This window comes from Chionomys nivalis, chromosome 2 (assembly GCF_950005125.1).
Source record: "Chionomys nivalis chromosome 2, mChiNiv1.1, whole genome shotgun sequence".
NCBI classification, from domain to species: Eukaryota; Metazoa; Chordata; class Mammalia; order Rodentia; family Cricetidae; genus Chionomys; species Chionomys nivalis.
In genome coordinates, this window is record NC_080087.1 from 80,553,212 (window position 1) to 80,575,058 (window position 21,847).

At 50.7% G+C, this 21,847-nt stretch overlaps 1 protein-coding gene across 1 annotated transcript; it reads left to right on the forward strand.

Moving 5' to 3' along the window:
* The first annotated feature begins 231 nt into the window (after window positions 1–231).
* Tgfb1 (transforming growth factor beta 1) lies at window positions 232–20,291 on the forward strand. Its single transcript, XM_057763248.1, has 7 exons — window positions 232–1,457; window positions 5,055–5,215; window positions 7,681–7,798; window positions 10,327–10,404; window positions 10,524–10,671; window positions 19,493–19,646; window positions 19,997–20,291. Exons 1-7 carry the CDS (start codon window positions 1,103–1,105, stop codon window positions 20,153–20,155), a joined length of 1,173 nt encoding a protein of 390 aa, XP_057619231.1. The 5' UTR covers window positions 232–1,102; the 3' UTR covers window positions 20,156–20,291.
* Window positions 20,292–21,847: the final 1,556 nt, after the last annotated feature.

Sequence of the window (21,847 nt, forward strand, 5' to 3'; positions counted from 1 at the left end):
GCCACGGGGCGCTTTCGTAGAGCTCAGCCGCCAGGAGGCAGCACCCTGGAGGTGGGGCGGGGCCGGGGTGCCCGCCTCCTCCCGCAGGGCTGAAGGGACCCCCCTCGGAGCCCGCCCACGCTAGATGAAGCGGTGCCCCCCCCCATGCTCTCCTCCTGGGGCTGCCCCCGCCCCGCGCGCGCTTCCTGGGTGGGGCCGGGGCGGCTTCAAAACCCCCGCCGCCCCAGCCGGTCCCCGCTGCCGCCGCCCTTCGTGCCCCAGGCCGTCCCCCTCCTCCTCCCGCCGCGGATCCTCCAGACAGCGAGGCCCCCGGCCGGGGCAGGGGGGACGCCCCTTCGGGGCACCCCCGGCTCTGAGCCGTCCGCGAAGCCATCTCCGCCCGAGCCGGCAAAAGAGCAGGCGAGGAGCCGTCCGAGGCCCCAGAATCTGAGTCTAGCCGCCGCCGCCACTGCCGGGAGGAGGGGGAGGAGGTGTGGGAGGAGGGACGAGCTGGTTGGGAGAAGAGGAAAAAAGTTTTGAGACTTTTCCGCTGCTACTGCGAGCCGGAGACGCGGGGACCGCTTGGCGCTGCGCTGTCCCACAGAGGCAGAACCTAGGAACTCCAGACCGCCCTGCTCACCGTCGTGGACGTTTGCTCGCTACACGGCGTTCCTCAGACGCCCCTATCCCGAACCAGCCCTCGAGAGCCGCAAGCCCCGCCTCCCGCGAAGACTTCACCCCCAAACCGGGGCGCACCCCTTGCACGCCGCCCTCCCCCCAGCCTGCCTCCTGAGTCCCCCGCATCCCAGGACCCTCTCTCCCCCAGGAGGCTGATCTCCCTCAGATCTGCTGGCAGTAGCGCCCCTATTTAAGAACACTCACTTTTTGGTCCCAGAGAGAGCGTTCATCTCTTTTTTCCCCCCCGGGGGCATACTGAGACACCCTGTGTCAGAGCCTCACCGTGACTCCTGCTGCTTTCTCCCTCAACCTCAAATTACTCAGGACTCTCTGCTACCTTTCCTTGGGAGACCCCCCCCCCAAACCCTGCAGGGGCGGGGCCTCCGCATCCCACCTTTGCCTGGGGTTCGCGCTCTCCGCATTGCCGCGGGGCGCCGCCTCTCCCATGCCGCCCTCGGGGCTGCGGCTACTGCCGCTTCTGCTCCCGCTCCCGTGGCTTCTAGTGCTGACGCCCGGGAGGCCAGCCGCGGGACTCTCCACCTGCAAGACCATCGACATGGAGCTGGTGAAGCGGAAGCGCATCGAAGCCATCCGTGGTCAGATCCTGTCCAAACTACGGCTCGCCAGTCCCCCGAGCCAGGGGGAGGTGCCGCCCGGCCCGCTGCCCGAGGCCGTGCTTGCTTTGTACAACAGCACCCGCGACCGGGTAGCTGGCGAGAGCGCCGACCCGGAGCCGGAGCCCGAGGCGGACTACTACGCCAAAGAGGTCACCCGCGTGCTAATGGTGGATCGCGCCAACCGTGAGCTCGGAGGGGGGCCAGGGAGCCGGGAGGGAGCCCACAGGGGGCGCCGGAGTGCAGGGGTCACTGGGAGGAAATTACCGGCAGAGGAAATTGGCTGGAGGAGGGGGACTCCTGGGGGCTCCGGGAACGAATGCATGGGTACCCCAAAGAGGATTGCGCTTCGTCTCTACCCCAGGTGCCTGGTCTCGGAGAGGAAGGGACAGTGAGCAAAAGTGGACCTCTTCTAGAGGGGAGCAAGATCGTGGGGACAGTCTTTTTTAGAAGGAACATTTGGCAGATTTTGTTGTTTTAAGTTTCTTCTTATAGTGCTTAAAAACGCAGGGCTTATTGGGTTCCCTTTTCAGAAAGGTAGAGCCCGGCTCAGGAGAATGGAAGGCGCCCAACATTTGGGAAAGGAGAGGCAGCGTGAACAGCTGACGCTAGATCGGGTCATGAGATGGAGAGAAGAGATTCAAGGACAAAAACTAGGGGATGAGGACCCTACAACTGCCAGATAAACTCTCAAGTAGACTCATCTCCAGAAGGGGTCAGGCGCACGCTGGATGGGGGAATTCGTGGAATCACCGTGGGGTTCCAAGTGATAAGTTAACTAAAAAAGGGAAGCGAAGTTGTTGAGAGTAGTCTAAAGGGAGAGGAACAGAGAGGGTGCGGAAAATGAGCCCGGAGGTGTCACGGGTGTTTTGCTTAGGGACGTAAAAGAGCGCGCGAGCGGGCAGGCGGAGCCCAGTAGAGGAAGCTAGCGAGTCCCCAAGAAATCTAGAATACCGGGTCATTGGAAAAGAGTTATAAAAGAGGGGAGACTGGCGTGGGAAGATGGCCCTGCGAGGTGGGCGGGCGGGTGGAGCAGGGACACCATGCCATCCAGGCGTGAGTGGTGAGCGCCCCTCGCCTGGGCGTGGAAGGGAGTGGCTGAGCCCCTAGGGGAGCGGCTAAAAGTTGGGGGAGAGCCTGTCTGCAAAACCCAAAAGAGAAAACCGAGTCAGTAAGGGTGAGAAAGCTCCACGTGGGTGCCACGCGCGTGAGGAGGAGCCTGCGCTTCCTGAGAGAGTAAGAAGACCCCATAGAGCTGAATCCTAGTCGGCTGTACCCCCAGAGTCCCAGTTCCTCCTGGGGAGGCTGGGGAAAACCCAGCGTCCGGCCGCCTAGCCCTCCTCCCTTCCCCTTCCTTCTCGTGCCCGGGAGGAGGAGGGGGGGGGATCGCGCGCGGAGCCTAGGGCGAGACGAGGCAGGTCCCGATCCCGCCCTCCGCCCTCCGTAGGCTGTTAGTCTCCCGCCCTCCTCACCCCAGCAGTGGGCGGGGATACTCACGGCCCCGCCCTGTCGGCACCCACGCGAGACCCAGGCACCTTGCATGACCCTGCAGCTTTAGGGGGCAGTAGTCCCTCCGGGTTGCACATTGCTGTACCCAGTTGTGGCTCCAGCCTAATGACACCCCTCTCTGACCACTACTTAATGTGACCCTTTCAGTGGAGAAGTCCTTCCCTCTCCCCAGAGTCTGTCCGTATTTCTTCTCATAGGCACATAGCTCTTCGGGCGTTTGCCTCCCCATTTCCGTGTCTTCTCTCCCACGTACCTACTCATCTCTATGTCAGTCCACGTCCCTCTGTGACACCCATAGTCCTTCCTCCCCCCCCCACCTCTCCCCTATCTGTTACCCCCAGCTAAGATGCTGCCCTTCCTTTGAGGTTTGCTGAGTAACAACTGAACCAAGAATTGGGCCACAAGGAAGAGGTGTCTTCTGCCCTTAATAGCTGTCTGGGACATCATCCCATCCTCGCTGCAGGAAGCCAAATGCAGTTGCCCTAGTTGATGCAGGAATTCAGGATCTTACCCCCTCACATCCCCAACCCAAACATCCTCTAGCCTAGGACGCCCTCTGGTGAATGGGGCCCTCTGGTGAATGGGGCTCCCATCATTCGGTCATTCTTACCTAGAAACGCCCTTCACTGCGAACTGTGCCGGAACTGGGCTAAAGCAGGAAGTAAGTTTTGACTGGTGGTACATGGATAATAGTAACATCACACTGGCCAGAAAGTAACAAGAGTTTAGGGATTCAGATCACAGTCGGCCAGGCATAGTGGTCCATGACTGTAATCCCAGCACAAGGGAGGCGATCACGTCAAGACCATCCTTGGAGCCTGGCGGTGATGGTGAGAGGCAGAGGCAGTCAGATTTATGTGAGTTCGTGGCCAGCCTGGTCTACAAGAGCTACTTCCAGGATAGGCACCAAAGCTACAGAGAAACCCTGTCTTGAAAAAAAGAAAAAGTCCTTAGATACATAATGAGTTTGAGGATAGTCTAAGCTATGAGATCCTGTCTTCAGAAACAAAGTAAACAAAAAATCAGTCCCTGGAGCCAGGTTGCTTGCATCTTGCCATGTTGTGAAATATCAATGTCTTTATCTTTGTAAAGTGCTTTAAGTGATATCCTTACCATTTGCTGTATTTCCCTCACCCCTTTAGAAAAAAAAAAAAAAAAAAACAGAAAATACGGTCTCAGTACATACTTCCTCAAAATACTCCTGCCTTGGCTTCCTCCGGGCTGGTTGCAGACTTGCACAGGCTAACATACATGTTACTGATGTGTGTGTCAGATCTTCAGCTTTTGTCTTACGTCTCATCTGCTCCTGTAATCCTGGAACTGGATGGTGTTTTACAGTTAAAGAGGAATTTGATCACCACAGGTTACACAGTGCTTCAGTTAGGACCGTCTGGGTTTGGGCATCAGAACTTAATGGTACCACTGTTTCTCCAAAGACTAATGGGACACTGGCCCAGCGCTAGGGCACGTCCCTAGGGTCCACCACAAAGGGGCTGGAGGTGTGGTTCAGCAGCCGAGCTGCTAGCCTAGAACCTGCCAGGGGAGGAGCTGTGGGTGTCGCTCAGTGCAGGAGCACCTGAGGCCAGCAGCTGAGAAGTGGCGGGGAGACTCTCAGATCCCCCAAACTATACCTGTGTCCCTTACACCACAACTTGGTTTTGTTTGGTTTGAGACATTAGCTCTCCTGCAGCCTGGGTAGGCCAGCCTTGGCAGCTGTATGCTTGCAGGGAACTTGACAGGTGATGCTTCATGGAATGGGAGGACTTAGCAGAGAGGAAGCAAACCCAGGTCAGCCTCACCCCAGGTCAGCCAGCTAAAATGATCAGTGGGGGCTGGAAGGATGGCTCAGCAGAGAAGAGCATTGGTTGTTCTTCCAGAGGGTTGCCAGAATCCACATGGCAGCTCACAGCCAGTGAGCTTCAGTTCTAGGGGATTTTACATCCTCTTCCGGCCTCCACAGGCACCAAGCATGCACATTGTACACAGACAGACACACACACAGCCAAAACACCCAGGTACACAGCATACAATGAAAAGTTGAAAATTAAAGTTATCAGGGGGACCACCGGTCTGGGGCTCTCAGGGTCAGGGTCAGAAGCCCTGTTCCTCCCATCCTTGTCATACACCTGATGTCTTCTCCTTCTTCTCATCTAGCAATTTATGAAAAAACCAAAGACATCCCACACAGGTCTGGGGCTCTCAGGGTCAGGGTCAGAAGCCCTGTTCCTCCCATCCTTGTCATACACCTGATGTCTTCTCCTTCTTCTCATCTAGCAATTTATGAAAAAACCAAAGACATCCCACACAGTGTATATATGTTCTTCAATACGTCAGACATTCGTGAAGCAGTGCCTGAACCCCCACTGCTGTCCCGGGCAGAGCTGCGTCTACAGAGATCAAAGTCAAAAGTGGAACAACACGTGGAACTCTACCAGGTGAGGCTTTGAGCCTGAGAGGTGGGGCACAGGCCATCAGTGCTGAGGAGTGGCCAGGTGGCCCAGTTTGAAGGCTACAGAATCTACATAGCCATTCGTAGAGGACAGAGGACAGAATGTTGAATCCTAGGGTGTTTTTTAAAAACTCTTAGACTGCATGCTATTAGCTGAATTTTGGGGACTGAACTCCAAAAATGCAGAAAGAGCCAGGAGATTGATATCTGTGCTTGTGTGTCTAGGATCCATCAGTGAGGGGCTGGGGTGTGGCTCAGTGGTAGAGCCCATGCCTAGAATCCCCCAGTGAGGGGCTGGGGTGTGACTCAGTGGTAGAGCCCCTGCCTAGAATCCCCCAGTGAAGGGCTGGGGTGTGGCTCAGTGGTAGAGCCCATGCCTAGAATCCCCCAGTGAGGGGTTGGGGTGTGGCTCAGTGGTAGACTGATTGCTTAGCATGACTAAAGAAAGCATTAGGTTCCACCCTCAGCACAGGAAAAAAAAATGAAGAGTGAGGAACGAAAGGAAAAAGGAAGGAAAGGAAGTTGGAGTCTTTAGGAGCACACATTTGGAATCCCAGCTTTTGGAAGATGGAGGCAGGAGATCAGGAGTCCGAGGCTGGGCTGGACTACATGAGACCCTATCTCAAGGGAAAAGTGGTAATTTCACTTAACTAAACTTGAAGTCGAAGGGCTGGAGAGATGGCTCAGTGGCTGGGAGCACCTATTGCTTTTGCAGAGGATCCGGGCTCAGTTCGCAGCACCCATGCGGTGACTCAAAAGCATTAACTCCAGTTCTCGGAGTTACATGCAAGGTATGCATACACACAAGGAGACAAAACCCTTATAACACATAATGTAAAAAAAAAAAATTGAAAACTTTAAACTGAGGGACTGGGGTGTAAGTTGGATGGTAGAGTGTTTGCACAACAAGCAGGAAGCCCGGGCTCAATCCCAGCACTACGTAAGTCAAGTGAGATGCTGCACACCTGCTGTCCCAGCACAGGAGAGATGAAAATGGGAACAAAAATTCAGGTCTAAGAACTGGAGAGATGCCGGGCGATGGTGGCGCACGCCTTTAATCCCAGCACTCGGGAGGCAGAGGCAGGCGGATCTCTGTGAGTTCGAGACCAGCCTGGTCTACAGAGCTAGTTCCAGGACAGGCTCCAAAGCCACAGAGAAACCCTGTCTTGAAAAACCAAAAAAAAAAAAAAAAAAAAAAAAAAAAGAACTGGAGAGATGGCTCAGCAGTTAGGAGCACTGACTGCTCTTCCAGGGGACTTGGGTTCAATTCCCAGCACCTACATGACCACTCTCAACCATCTGTAACTCTAAGATCTGACACCCTCACACACACATGCATGCAGGCGAAACACCAGTACATCTAATGAACTGTATGTAGTCGTACCTAGTGACCCAGCTTCTTGGGACACCAAGGCAGGAGGATGTCCTGAACCCAAGCATTCAAGTTCAGACCAAGAAATTAAGTGTTCCAAATGCTCTTCTGGTCTCTTAGGAGTCGCTATTCTGGATACAGGGTCTCTGTAGCCCTGGCTGTGATGGAACTCATTCTGTAGACCAGGCTGGCCTTGAACTCAGAGCTCTGCCTGCCTCCGCCTCCCAAGTGCTGGGATTAAGGGCACATGCCACCACTGTCTGGCCAAAAATAACATTTTTAAGCCTGGTTGTGGTGGTGCACACCTTTTATCTCAGCACACAGGAGGATCTCTGTTGAGTTCAAGGCCAACCTGGTCTATGTAGTTAACTCTAGAACAGCTAGGGCTACACAGAGAGACCAGGTCTTTTTTTTTTTTTTTTTTTTTTTTTTAAAGATTTATTTATTTATTATGTACACAGTATGCCTACAGGCCAGAAGAGGGCACCAGATATCATTACAGATGGCTATGAGCCACCATGTGGTTGCTGGGAATTGAACTCAGGACCTCTGGAAGAGCAGTCAGTGCTCTTAACCTCTGAGCCATCTCTCCAGCCCCCCGAGACCAGGTCTTTAAAAGAAAAAAAAAATCCACTGTTGGGAAGACCATTTTGGACATACACACAATAGTAATTATAAATAAAGTAATAAATAAACACATTAGTGAGAAAATTACTGCTCTCAGAGGCAGTGTCCAAACTGCCGAACCATCTTGCTTTGTGGGCCAATCCCAGCTGCCATGGCTGAGCATTCCACCATGAAAGAAAATGAGGCCCAGAAAGGGAAAGACATGCCTATGGTGAGGTGCCTCACGGTGCCTTGACCACAGCTTGGGCTGTTGTTTTTTCCCCATCTGCTTTCTGCTCTTGGGGGCTATTATGAGTGTGGAACCTGCAGGGCCCATAGTGTGATGTGACCAAAGCCAGTGTCTGGGGATTGTCTGGAAGCCACCTCATGGGGACAGGCAGGATAGGGTTACTATCAGGGTATCTGAGGGCATGGTGACACCTACCCACTCTTCTTTCTTTGTTTCCATTCAGAAATACAGCAACAATTCCTGGCGTTACCTTAGTAACCGACTGCTGTCCCCCACCGATACACCTGAGTGGTTGTCTTTTGACGTTACCACAGTCGTCCGACAGTGGCTGAACCAAGGAGGTGAGGTTGCTTGTCTGTGCCCACCTTCTGTGGGGTCACCTATTGTTTGTCTTGGCATCACCGAGCCTAACATCTGTCACCACCACACACACCTGATACTGATGTCACAGAGTACCCTAGTTAAAAAGTACCCCACAGTTCTCACCGCTCGCTCGCTCAAAGAATTGGTGAAGCTAGGGACACAGCAGCTACCCAAACAGCTCACCCGAACTCCTGGTCCTTTGGGTAGTTGAAGAAGAAACGACTTCAGCTAGGTGGTGGTGACTCGGGAGAGAGCTGGAGATGAGCGCTTAGGAGGTGTCCTGACTGTCTGTGTTCAAGGAGGGCTTCCTGGAGGAGGGGGCATGTGAGGTAATGCCCGTGAGATGAGCAGAAACAGTCAGGAAATGGAGATGCAAGAGTAGCCTGTACCAAGGCTCTTTCTGTCCAGGAGGGAATCGTCTTGTCCCGTCTATCCAGAGTACTTCCATCTGTCTTCCTCTCTCATCCTTAGATCCATTCAGTCGGTGCCACAGGTTTCTATTGTGAGTGATCTGTGCTGGACGCTGTAGGGGCATAGTCATAACCTGGGTCCTGCCATCACAAGGCCCACAGGGTCTTTCCAGGTGCCAGTAAGGTCTTACCAAAGCCTTAGCAGGTAGTCCTGGTCTGTGATGAGGGAGGCCAGAGCAGAGCCCTCCACAGAGGAGGCAGGACTGAGATGAGGGAAGCTCAGATTCAGAGAAACCCAAGGAGGTTTAGGACCTGGGAGGGCTTCCTGGATGAGAGTGCCTGTGGGGGGACTCATGGGATGTGCCTTTAGCCAGATGCATGATGGGATTGAGCAGGCTGGCACCAGGAAGAGCTTTGAAACCAGTTGGACCGAAGTTGAGAAGTATCTCTTCTCTCTCCATTGATGCTGAGTCTGAAGCATCCAGCAGGGCCCAGTACATAGTAGGAGCTTAGTATCATTTACGAGCCCTCTCAAGAAACACCTCCCACAGCCGGGCTGTGGTGGCGCACGCCTTTAATCCCAGCTTGGGAGGCAGAGGCAGGCAGGATCTCTGAGTTCAAGGCCAGTCTACAGAGTGCATTCCAGGATAGCCAGGGCTACACAGAAAAGAAACATCTCCCCTGGGCCAGTGAGATGGCTCAGCAGGTAAAGGTGTCTGCCGCCAAGCTTAATGGCCTGAGTTCCATCCCAGGACCCACATGGTAGAAGGAGAGAACCAACGCCTACAAGCTGACCTCTGACCTCCATGCACACCCTGGCACATGCATACCCTCCACAGTAAATAAAATGGGAAAAAAATGGCCAAATGAGCAATTTAGTACCAAAAAACAACAACCAAAATAAAACAAAAAACCCTACCAGTGCAGGGTTGGAAAGCAGGCAGCTTAGGTTTACACTGTGCCTTTGCCTGTGGCCCCCTGTGTGGCCTTGGCCAGGTCACTTCCTTTTTGTGTGCCTTCCTTTCTGGCCTGTAAGAGTGAGGTGTTTGAAGATTCAAGGGCCTTCCGCATAGTTTAGGTTAGGACTCGGCACCTGCGTTAAGTGTGAACTCTTCTGCTTTACCAAAACTGCTCCTGACCCTGGGTCACAGTGGATGTTTATGACTGAGGATCCGGTTTCGCAGAGCACAAAGAGAACGGACCCACAACAACATGCATGGTGGCACATAGCCTACTAAAACCCTGCACTTGGAAGCCGGAGTCAAGAGGATCCGGAGTGGAGTTCAAGGTCATTCTTAGCCATATAGTGAGTTTGAGAATTTGAGGCCAGCCTGGGCTACAAAAGAGAAAGAGGGCCAGGGAGATGGTTCAGTGGGCAAGAGCTTTCACTTGGCAAGCTTGAGAACCTGAGTTCGAATCCTCCGCACCCATGTGAAACCAGGCATAGCATATGTTCGTAACCCCAGCACTGTTAGGGGTGGAGTGTATGTGTGGAGACAGGCAGACACACAGCTCTGGCCAGCTAGCCTAGCCAAAGGAGCAGGCCCAAGTTCAGAGATCTGCCTCAAAGCGGTTGAGGAGGAAGCATTTGAGGAGGACACCGAACACCCAGCTGTGGTCTCTGCACGTACCACACGCACAAACATGCCACATGTTATCATTTTCTATCTCCAAATATGTATGCTGTGTGTATCACACACACACACACACACACACTTTTTTTTTTCTTTTTAAATGAAAGAAATGAAGGCAGGGGATGGGTCCCTCCCCTGGGCATGTTGTTCTGCTGAGAACAATGAAAGGCGGAAATAAAATAGTCAAGCAGAAATGTCAGAGCCTCTGCCTGCCAAGGAGAAAGTGAAGGGACGGCACTGTGAGAGGGATGTGTCTCTTTGGGAGCCTCTGCTAGGGATTGACGTTTGAGCTGAGCCCTGAATAAGGGCGAGAAGGGGCCAGCAACTCAAAGACTAGGAGCAAGAGTAAAGTATGTGGGGTGACAACAGGAAGGAGCCCCTGGGGTTGGCAGCTTCCTGCCGGTCGGCCTCCTCCCTCAAGCTGGGTGAGTCATAACCTCAGATTCCTCCCCTCTCCCACAGACGTAATACAGGGCTTTCGCTTCAGCGCCCACTGCTCTTGTGACAGCAAAGATAACGTCCTCCGCGTGGAAATCAAGGGTGAGCCCGATGCCTGGTGTGGTCTGTGCGAGTGTGCCTGTTGAAATCATGTGTCCTTGCTCACCCACGCATCCCTCTGAGTGTGTATGTCTTTCACCCCAACATCCAAACCTAAACAGGGATCAATCCCAAACGTCGTGGTGACCTGGCCTCTATTAACGACATGAACCGACCCTTCCTGCTCCTCATGGCCACCCCATTGGAGAGGGCCCAACACCTGCACAGCTCGAGGCACCGCAGAGCCCTGGATACCAACTACTGCTTCAGGTGAACTTCTCTGCCTTCCACTGAGGCTGCGCAGGACTGGGGCTTGACTGTAGTCTGTGGACTGGTATGCCACCATTGATGCCTGGCTGGTGCTCTTAGCCTGAAGGGCTTGGGGACGAGTTCCTGGTTCTGTAGGCAGCTGAGAGTCCTAGAATATGGGGTATTTTCTTACTGGACTGCTAGGATGAGAGAATTCAGGAAGGCTAGCACAAGAGTTAGAAGTCTGTGTTGGAAGGTTGTCTTGTTGGATTTTAAGTTCTAGCTAGGTAGATTTCTGCCCTGTTGAGATTCTAATGAAAGATTTATTGTGAACAGTTGAGTGTTGACCTCAGGAAAGCAGGAGTGTTGGGATCCTAGCTTTTGGGTTCCCAGTCAAAAGTGGTCTGCTTCGGGTTCCTGTGCTCCTGCAGACTGTAGTCTTTGGTGTTGGCCACTGCCGAGTAGAATGGCGGGATCTGGTATGGGGATGTTAGCGCCAAGGTTGGAAGTAGGGAAAGCCAGGATGGGAGTCTCCTGAGGGTCAGCACCCTTGATCTTGCCTGAAGAAGTTGGGAGGTTGGACTTTCTGAGATACAGGCTTAGGTGTTGGTGTGTTGGAATACGACATTGAAATACAGGACTCTGAAGAGACAAGATCTTCAAGAGTCGGAAAGTGGGGCTTCTGGAGTGCCCAGATTACTCTCAGGATGGTAAGCCCCCCCCCCCCAGTTTCTTTTCTTTTTCGTTTTTTTTTTTTGTTTTGTTTTTTGAAACAGGGTTTTCTCTGTAACTTTGGCGCCTGTCCTGGAACTAGCTCTGTAGTTCAGGCTGGCCTCGAACTCACAGAGATCCACTTGCCTCTGGCACCCGAGTGCTGGGATTAAAGGCGTGTGCCACCACCGCCCGACTGGCAAGCTCTTTTTATTGATTGTTTTTAAGTTATATTGTGTGTGTATGAGTGTGTGTGTAGGGGCATCCGTGTCACATGACACTTGTGTGAAGGTCAGAGGACAATCTTTGGGACTCAGTTCTCTCCTTCCACCATGTGTCCCTGAGGTAGAACTGAGGTGGTGGGGATCAGCAACAAGCGCCTCTACCCACCCAGCATCTTGGAGCCCTCCTTTGCTCTGTTCTGTTAGAGGCAGGGCTTCGCTGTGTGTTCCAGGCTGGCCTCGGATTCACGTCTTTATCCCAGGCTGGCTTGAATTCTCTGGCTTGGAATTACAGGTGTGACAGCCACCTGGTTCCAGAACGATGGACCCACACGAAGCTTCAATGCTGCAGATGTAAGGAAGTTGAAATGCTTGCTCCTCAAATGTTGGAATCCAGGGTGGGAGTGTTGAGAGCAATGAGCTGACCTGGCCGTTCCCTGCTTGAGATTGCATAGTTGTGTTCCATGTCAGTCCTCGGCATCTTCAACACCTACTGCCATCAGCCTTCACATAGGAGCAGATAGAAGTTCTCACAGATTAGTAATTAATCTTGACAATTAATTAACAGGTAGCTCTGCGAGCTCTGTTCCCCCACACTAGAGAGCAAACCTAGGAAATCATGAAAATCTCTGTCTCTCCCTCCCTCCCTTTCTCTCTCTCTGTGCTCATCTATATGTATATATAATATACAAATATAGATAAACATATAAACAAATACATATATACATTTGTTCTGCCTATGCCCGATGTCTATGTGGGCCCTGGAAAACTCAAGTTTTCATGCATAGCAACCCCTTTCCTCACCCAGCCCTGTCCCCAGCTGTGACAACCCATTGTGTACGAAAGAACACAGTGCCATTTAGGAAGGTTTGCCAGATAGAACAACCATGAACTGATGGGTACTGTAGCTGCCACTACCATGTTTCTCTGAAATAGAGGGCAGATGAACATTAAGCTGTACCACAGGTATGCACCCAGCAGAACACAGGTGGCGGAAACCTTGTCAGTTTCTTCAGCAAACACAGTACAAAGAATGGGGGGATATATAGTCAACAGCACTGGAAGAGAGGAGGAGAGGTAGAGAGGAGGGGGGAGAAAAAGAAAGGGAAAAGAGACGTACTGTATGGAACCTTTTGGGAACTGTGAACTTTGAGTAGTATTTGATTTTATTTTTTATTTTATTTTATTTATTTATTTTGGTTTTTCGAGACAGGGTTTCTCTGTGGTTTTGGAGCCTGTCCTGAATAGTTCTTGTAGACCAGGCTGGTCTCGAACTCACAGAGATCCGCCTGCCTCTGCCTCCCGAGTGCTGGGATTAAAGGCCTGCACCACCACCACCCGGCTTAGTATTTGATTTTTAATAAGTTGCTTTTAAATTCTTATCTAGAATTTTATTGTTGTTGCTGCTTTTGTGTTTCTGAGGAGGGAACTCAGCACCTAGTACATGATAGGGAAGTACTCTGCCACTGAGCCACGCCCCCAGCCCCTCAATGGGGGATTCTAGGCAGGGGCTCTACCACTGAGCCACACCCCAGCCCCTCACTGGGAGATTCTAGGCAGGGCTAGAGCCACTGAGCATATTGATTTGTACTTTTGACTCAGGTTAACATTTTAAAATACTCTACAAAAGCCAAATAAACAAATGAAAAAAATACAGGGGCAGAATAGAAGTAGGGAGAATGAAATTGACCACAAGTTGGCTGTTGTTGACACAATTGTGAGGGTGGGAACTGTTAAGAATCCATAATTCAACTGGGTAGTGGTGGCACACGCCTTTAATCCCAGTATTTGGGAGGCAGAGGCAAATAGATCTCTGTGAGTTCGAGGAGGCCAGCCTGGTCTACAGAGTGAGTTCCTGGACAACTAGGGCTATGCAGAGAAGCCCTGACTCGAAAAAACAAGAAAAATATCCATAATTCAGAAGTCCAAAATCTAGCTAGCCAGCCATGGTAGACACAACTCTAACAATAGCACTGGGGAAGCAGAGGCAGCAAAGTTGGGGTTCCAAGTCATTGGTAGTTATCTAGTGTGTTTGGGGTCAGCCTGGACTACATTCGACCCTGCATCGAAAAGGGCAGGGCATCTGGAGAGCTGGCTCAGCAGTTAAGAGCTTGAGGACCCACATTCAGCTCTCAGCACCCACATGGTGACTCATAACGATCCCTAACTTCAGTCCCAGGAAATCTAATTCCTTCTTCAGGCCTCTGTGGGCACTGTACATATGGGGTGCACACACATCCATGCAGGAAAACACTCATATGTGTAAAAATGTTCTTACAAAGCAGGTTTGGGGCCACACATCTCTAATCCCACACTCAGCAGGCAGAGATAGGGTCTTTATTTGAGTTTGAGGCCAGCCTGGTCTACATGGAAAATGTCAGGATGCCATGTGGAGAGCCTGTCTCATAAAATATGAATGATAATAACATTAAAATAAATGGGGGTTGCAGGAAGAGGGTACTTAACTTCGATAAAGTCTGTGTAAATATCCCATATCCCAAAACATTGTCCAGTCTGAAAGGCTTCTTCTGGTCGAGTGTCCAGTTCATACTGTAACAGTCTGCAGACTGGCAAGGGATTCTGCAACGCCTAGGACTGCTCTCCAGGAAGTCCTGGTGTGTCATGGTCACCGGGAGAGCTGTTGTCCTTCAGCCCAGCACCCGTGGTTCAGCAGGAATGCACAGGTTGAGCCCACAGGGACCTCAGTGTTCAGTGTTGCTGTGGATTCTGTGGCTCTTGTCCTGGGCTTTGCCCGTGGTCACCTCCCTTTTAGCCGCATTGACCTGTGTGTCTCTTCCCGGAATTTGTCCCTGTGGAACACTTATGGATATCCTCGGATGCTTTATTTTTCATTGTTTGAAATAAGGTCTCCCTATGTAGCCCTATCTGGCTTGAAACTTCCTGCATGGACCAGGCTGGCTTCAGACTTTCTGCTGCTCACTACTGGGATTATGGTTGTGCACAGCCATGCCTGCCCAGGGTACATGTTCTTTTTTTTTTTTTTTAAGATTTATTTATTTATTATGCATACAACATTCTACCTCGATGTATGCCCGCACGTCAGAGGAGGGCGCCAGATATCAGTACAGATGGTTGTGAGCCACCATGTGGTGGTGGGAATTGAACTCAGGACCTCTGGAAGAGCAGCCAGTACTCTTAACCTCTGAGCCATCTCTCCAGCCCATGTTCTTTTTTAGTAGGCCAATTTTTAAAAAAAAAAAACATTTATTTATTTATTTATTATGTATACAATATTCTGTCTGGGTGTATGCCTACATGCCAGAAGAGGGCACCAGACCCCGTTACAGATGGTTGTGAGCCACCATGTGGTTGCTGGGAATTGAACTCAGAACCTTTGGAAGAGCAGGCAATGCTCTTAACCTCTTTGGTTTTTCGAGACAGGGTTTCTCTGTGGCTTTGGAGCCTGTCCTGGAACTAGCTCTGTAGACCAGGCTGGTCTCGAACTCACAGAGATCCGCCTGCCTCTGCCTCCCGAGTGCTGGGATTAAAGGCGTGTGCCACCATCGCCCGTCTGCTCTTAACCTCTGAGCCATCTCTCCAGCCCCTAGTAGGGCAAATTTTAGTGGATTTTGTTTGTTTTGTTTTCTGAGACAGGGTTTCTCTGTGTAGTCTTGGCTGTCCTTGAACTCGCTTCGTAGACCAGGTTGGCCTTGAACTCACAGAGATCTGCCTGCTTCTACCTCATGAGTGCTGGAATTGTACTGCCTGGGCAAAATTTTAGTTTTTATTTATTTTATTTTTGTGACTTTATTTTACATGCATGGATGTTTTGTCTGCATGGATGTATGTTCACTGCATGTATTCATGGTGCCCACAGGGGCCAGAAGAGGGCGCTGCATCCTCTGAAGCTGGAGTTACAGATGGTTGTGAGCCTCCAAGTGGGAGCTGGTAATTGAACCCAGGTCCTCTGTAATAACAGTCACTGCGCTTAACCATTGAGCCATCTCCCAGTCCCTTTCCCACATTTTAGAATTACTTTTCAGTTGTCATGAAGCCTTCATTTTCCTTCTTTGAGTTATTTTATTCTGATTCTAAAAACAGTCACCAGCTCTTGCTGAGAATTTGGAAAATCCAGAAAGCCATCGCACTCCTGGGCATAAAAACCCACTGTCCGCATTTTAATACATGTTCTGCTAGCAGTTTTATTTGTGATGGAGTTTAAATTATACTATACCTGTATCTTTACATGATACATGCCATTACACAGATGCTAAAGTGTTCTTGCTGGTCATCCTGGGCTACATGAAGTCTGAGCCAACCTAGGCTACATGATACGATCTTGTTTTAACTATCCTCCCTCTTTTGGGGATTATGCAGAGTGATGTGGTAATTGCCTGTAATCTAAGAATTTGGGAGGTTAAGGCAGGATTATAAGGAGTTCGAGGCTAGCCTGGTGTACATTACAAAACCCAGTCTGAAGAATGAAAGACTGACCAGCATTCAGGAGACAGAGACGCGTGGGTCTCTGGAGTTTGAGGCCAGCTCTTTGTATATAGTGAGTTCCAGGACAGTCAGGGTTACATAGAAAGTCTCTCTTTCAAAAAATAGTACTAATATTTATTAGCCAAGTTATGTACCCAGCATTTGCTGAACATCCATAGTTTAAGAGACACTTTCCCAGTGTGGTGGTGGCACACACCAGCCTGGTCTGCAGAACTAGTACTAGACAACCAAGGCTACACAGAAGAAACCTCTTCTCAGGAAGAGAGAGAGAGAGAGAGAGAGAGAGAGAGAGAGAGAGAGAGAGAGAGAGAGAGAGAGAGAGAGATAGTTTCCCATGATGAGAGGCAGACACAGACAATCATTGTTAAAAACAATGCTGAAAAATTCTGGGAAGGAAAACAAGTCTGGCGAAGAGGCCAGGTTAGAAGCCAGGCCAGAAAGAGTGAATATCATAAGCCAAGTGCGGCGGCACACACTTGTGATCCCCGCACTTGAGAGGCAAAGGCAGGAGGATCAGGAGTTCAGGGTCAGCTTTGGCTACAAAGGGACTTGTAGTCCAGTCTTGACTACATGAAAACCTGTCTCAAAAAAGACAAACAAAAGAAATACTGGGAATCATGGTGGTGGTGGTGCAAACCTTTAATCTCCAGCACTCAGGAGCCAGAGGCAGGGGTTTCTAAATTTGAGGCCGGCCTGGTCTACAGTATGAGTTTCAGGACAGCAAGGGCTATCCAGAGAAACCCTATCTTAGGAGAGAGAGAGAGAGAGAGAGAGAGAGAGAGAGAGAGAGAGAGAGAGAGAGAGAGAGAGAAATAATTTGGGACTATTTAATTTTCTTATTCTGATTAAGATTGTTTTATGGTGGAAATTTCAGATGTAGACAGAAGCAACAGAGGTAACATAATCTTCCAGCTTCCAACATTATCATGATTTTTGACCCACTTCAAATCTGGACAGTTTGGGGCTGGAGAGATTGCTCAGCAGTTAAGAGCACTGGCTCTTCTTCCAGAGGACCTGGGTTCAGTTCTTGGCACCCCACACAGTCACTTACAAGGATAACATCTATAACTCCAGTTCCAGGGGACCTGGTGCCCTCTTCTGGCCTCCTTGAGAATTATACACACATGGTTCACATAAACTTACATAGGCACACACATACACTAATAAAAATGAATACATAAATCTTTAAAATATAGAAAAAGTTGGATGTGGTGGCCCACATGCCTTTAATCCCACCACTTGGGAGGCAGAAGCAGATGCATCCCTGAATTTGAGGCCATGCTGGTCTTCAGAGCGAATCTGGTGACAGCCAGGGCTACACAGAAACCCAACTCAAAACAACACCAAAGACCATACAGAAATTCATATTTTCTTGTAATAGCCATAGCATTAAATCCCCAGGATTGAATTGAACAATTGTTTCGATGGACACTCTGGATGGTGGTGAGCAAGGCCTATCAAAGAGGGCTGTGTTGATTTGTGTAATTGATACTCACTGAACATCCGTTGCATGCCAGGCACTATTTCAGGATTTAAGTCTCCCTGGTGATTGACAGTTGAGCTGAGGTGGAAAAACACGCCATTATATATTTGTTATTTGTTTGTTTTCAGACAGGGTCTCACCCTGTGGCTGTAGCTGGCCTAGGACTTCCAGAGATTCCCTCCTGCCTCTGTGGTAGGATTAAAGGCACGCACCACCACGCATGGGTTTATTTTCACGTTTTATTATTTTATGTGAGTGCACACAAGTACCATGGATCACATGAGGAGAGCAGAGGACCACTTTATGGAGCCTATTCTCTCCTTCCATGTTCATGTGGGTTTGGGGAATCACGCTCAGTTCATCAGGTTTTCAAGGCAGTCTTCTCTATCTGCATCCTGTCAATACTGAGCCAAACTTAAATGAAGCAGAGGGGAAGGCAGAGTGGGCATATCTGCAAAGAAGAAGCTAGGCAAACAGCATGTGCCAAGGCCCTGAGGTGGGACCTACTGTGTTTTGACTTTTTTTTTTTTGGTTTTTTCGAGACAGGGTTTCTCTGTGGTTTTGTTTTCAACTCTTTTTTTTTTTTTTTTTTTTTTGGTTTTTCGAGACAGGGTTTCTCTGTGGTTTTGGAGCCTGTCCTGGAACTAGCTCTTGTAAACCAGGCTGGTCTCGAACTCACAGAGATCCGCCTGCCTCTGCCTCCCGAGTGCTGGGATTAAAGGCGTGCACCACCACCGCCCGGCTTCTTAAGAGAAAGTCTTTTTTTTTTTTTTTGGTTTTTCGAGACAGGGTTTCTCTGTGGTTTTGGAGCCTGTCCTGGAACTAGCTCTTGTAGACCAGGCTGGTCTCGAACTCACAGAGATCCGCCTGCCTCTGCCTCCCGAGTGCTGGGATTAAAGGCGTGCGCCACCACCGCCCGGCGGTTGTGTTTTGACTTTTTGAGACACAGTCTCACATAGCTGACGCTAACCTCAAATTTGCTATGTATCCAAAGAGGACCCTGGACTTCTCATCATCCTGCCTTACCTCTCAAGTGCTGGGATTATAAGTGTGTGTTCCCACGCTGGCTAGGCCTGTGTCTGGAGACTAGAGAGGAAGCCTGTGTGGCTGATGATGTGGGTGAGAGGAGACTGAGGGAAGCCAGTTCTGGCACACCTGTGACTCATGGTGATAACTTAGACCTTTGCTATAAATGGGACAGAGCCACGTCTGGGACAGAAGAGTGATGTGACAAGCTGTGGCAAGTGAAGGCCTCCGAAGGCAGCAGTCTGTTTTGTTTGTGCCATCTGGCGTCACGGCCTCACAGAATAGTGGTTCGGTAAACATTGGTTGTACAAATAGGACATGTCAGCGCACGTGGGGCCCTGGGATTACACTTCTGTGCTCTGTGTGTGGATGTGATGTGATTTATGACGTCCTCCCATGTGCGTGCTCTTGGGGTTTCTTAGTGCCTGTTGTGAGCCCTGTGGTTTTTATTAAAGTTGGGAAGGGCTTCAGCAGCAGCCTGGATAGTTGCTCTCTGTGCTGCTGTTATCACCAGGGTCCTGGGGAGGCTGAGCCGAGGGCAACCTAGGGTGCAGCACATAGACAGGCTGGAGAGGCAGCGTGACTCTCCCTGTTCTCCTCTTCTTCTTCTTCTTCTTCTTCTTCTTCTTCTTCTTCTTCTTCTTCTTCTTCTTCTTCTTCTTCTTCTTCTCCTTCTCCTCCTCCTCCTCCTCCTCCTCCTCCTCCTCCTCCTCCTCCTCCTCCTCCTCCTTTTTCTTCTTTCTTTTTCTTTTTTGGTTTTTTGAGACAGAGTTTCTCTGTAGCTTTGGAGCCTATCCTGGAACTAGCTCTTGTAGACCAGGTTGGCCTCAAACTCAGAGTTCCGCCTGCCTCTGCCTCTTGAGTGCTGGGATTAAAGGCGTGCGCCACCACCGCCTGGCCTATCCCTGCTCTTGACTTGCATTCCTCCTGCCCACAGCTCCACCGAGAAGAACTGCTGTGTGCGACAGCTGTACATTGACTTTCGGAAGGACCTGGGCTGGAAGTGGATCCATGAGCCCAAGGGCTACCATGCCAACTTCTGTCTGGGGCCCTGTCCCTACATTTGGAGCCTGGACACACAGTACAGCAAGGTGGGTCTGGCTCATGATACAGGATGGAGCAAAGGCTGGAGTCGTAGGGAGAGAAAGAGATTGGACCAGTGTGGGTCAGCAGAATAGGGTGAAAGAGAAACAAATAAGACAGAAATAGGGAGAGGCAGTGATGGGGACAGATGACAGATAAGAGAGACAAAGAGATGAAGCAATGGGAAGAGAAAAATGGGAGAGACAGATAGAAATAGACAGATTGGGAAAGATAGGGAGACAGATGGAAGTTGGGGAGAGACACAGATGGGGAGACTCAGAGATAAGAGACACAGAAATGTAGAGATACTAATGGGGAGAATCTGTGGACCCTGATCATGACCCTGGCCTGCCCGCAGGTTCTTGCCCTCTACAACCAACACAATCCAGGTGCTTCGGCGTCACCGTGCTGTGTGCCACAGGCTCTGGAGCCGCTGCCCATCGTATACTACGTGGGTCGCAAGCCCAAGGTGGAGCAGCTGTCCAACATGATTGTGCGCTCCTGCAAGTGCAGCTGAAGTCCCGCCCCGCCCCGCCCCTCCCGGCAGGCCCGGCCCCGCCCCCCGCCCCGCCCACAGCGCTCGGGGCCGTATTTAAGGACACCTGCACCCCTGCTAAGCCCACCATTAATGGGGGTGTCCATTAAAGGTGAGAGAGGACTGGTAGTCTCCGTGTCGTTGGGCGCCCGATTGCGTCTCCCTCCTTACCGAGGCTCCTGCGCATCGTCCCACCACCCTGTGCCGCTGCCTCCAGTTCTTAACGAAATCCCCAGGGTTTCAAGTAGGCAATGCCGGCCCAGAGGGAAACTCTATTCAACTAGACTCGGGGATCGAGTTCTGTTGGCGCTGTTCACAGTGTCTTATACCTCGGACCGTTCGCTGAGACAATCCCGGAGAACCTGAGTTCCTGCAGTTGCCTGGGATAAGGGTGAAGAAGTGTTAAAAACGCTGGTTCGACGGGTTGTGGTGCTCCACATGACGAGTCCCAGAACTCCGGAGGCAGAGGCAGGGGAATCTTTGAGTTTGAGACTAGCCAGGGCTCTATGGTGAGATCCTGTCTCTAACGGCAAACTATTGGTTCAAAGTGGGGCGTGTGGTGCCTGAAATGCCAGCACCAGGAAGGCAGGAGGACCTGGGCTCTTAGACTGCATCTCAACAAAATTCAGAGGGTGGTGGTGGTGGTGACTATGTGGCAGTGTTCAGAGACACTTTTGGGGGAGAGACAAATCCCAGGAAGAAGTGGTATTTGAGACTTGAAGGAATTTAAGGGAGACATGGGGGTACATTTTTGGAAGACCAGAAGTGACAACCATTTTGGGGTGTGCCACCAAGTGAGGAAAGAGACCATTGTGACCAGAGGAGAACAAGGGAAAGGTGTTAGGTGCTGAGTCAGACTTGAGCCAGCACAAGCCAGCGGGTGACAGTTCTCCTACACCTCAGGTGTGTGGCTGTCCTCCCTGGTTCACAGCAGGCTTCCCATGGCCTAAGGGAGCAGGGGTTGGCAGACTTTGGCCCAAAGCCCACCTCAGCCTACAGCCTGTTTCTGTAAATAAGTTCTGCTGGCCCACAGCCACACTCGCTCCTTGCTCCACAAACTGTCTGCAGCCATGTAGCCGCCTCTGTAGCATAGCCCAGTGTACACAGGGCCAAAAATACCACCTGGTTCCTCAGAAAAAGTTTTCTGGGATGGGTGTGGTGATACATGCCTGTAGATTTGGCAGGAGGCAGAGGCAGGAGGATCACTGCAAGTTCAAAGCCAACCAGAATGAGATCATACGGAGAGTCTTGACTCAATATTTCCCATTCTCTCCAAAAGCTTGTCTTTTTTGGTGGGGACTGTTTGGTTTTTAGAGATCGAAGTCCCAACCTGTAGGAGCCCTTATTTTTTTAAAGCCATAGAGCTAGTGAGTGGCAGAGCTGGGATTTGAACCCATGGTCTACACATGTACCTGAGACTGCTTTCTTTTTTTTTTTTCTAATTTTTAAAATTTTTTTTTATATTTATTTATTTATTATGTATACAATATTCTGTCTGTGTGTATGCCTGAAGGCCAGGAGAGGGCACCAGACCTCATTACAGATGGTTGTGAGCCACCATGTGGTTGCTGGGAATTGAACTCAGGACCTCTGGAAGAGCAGGCAATGCTCTTAACCTCTGAGCCATCTCTCCAGCCCTGAGACTGCTTTCGTGATCATACCAAGAATAAAGGA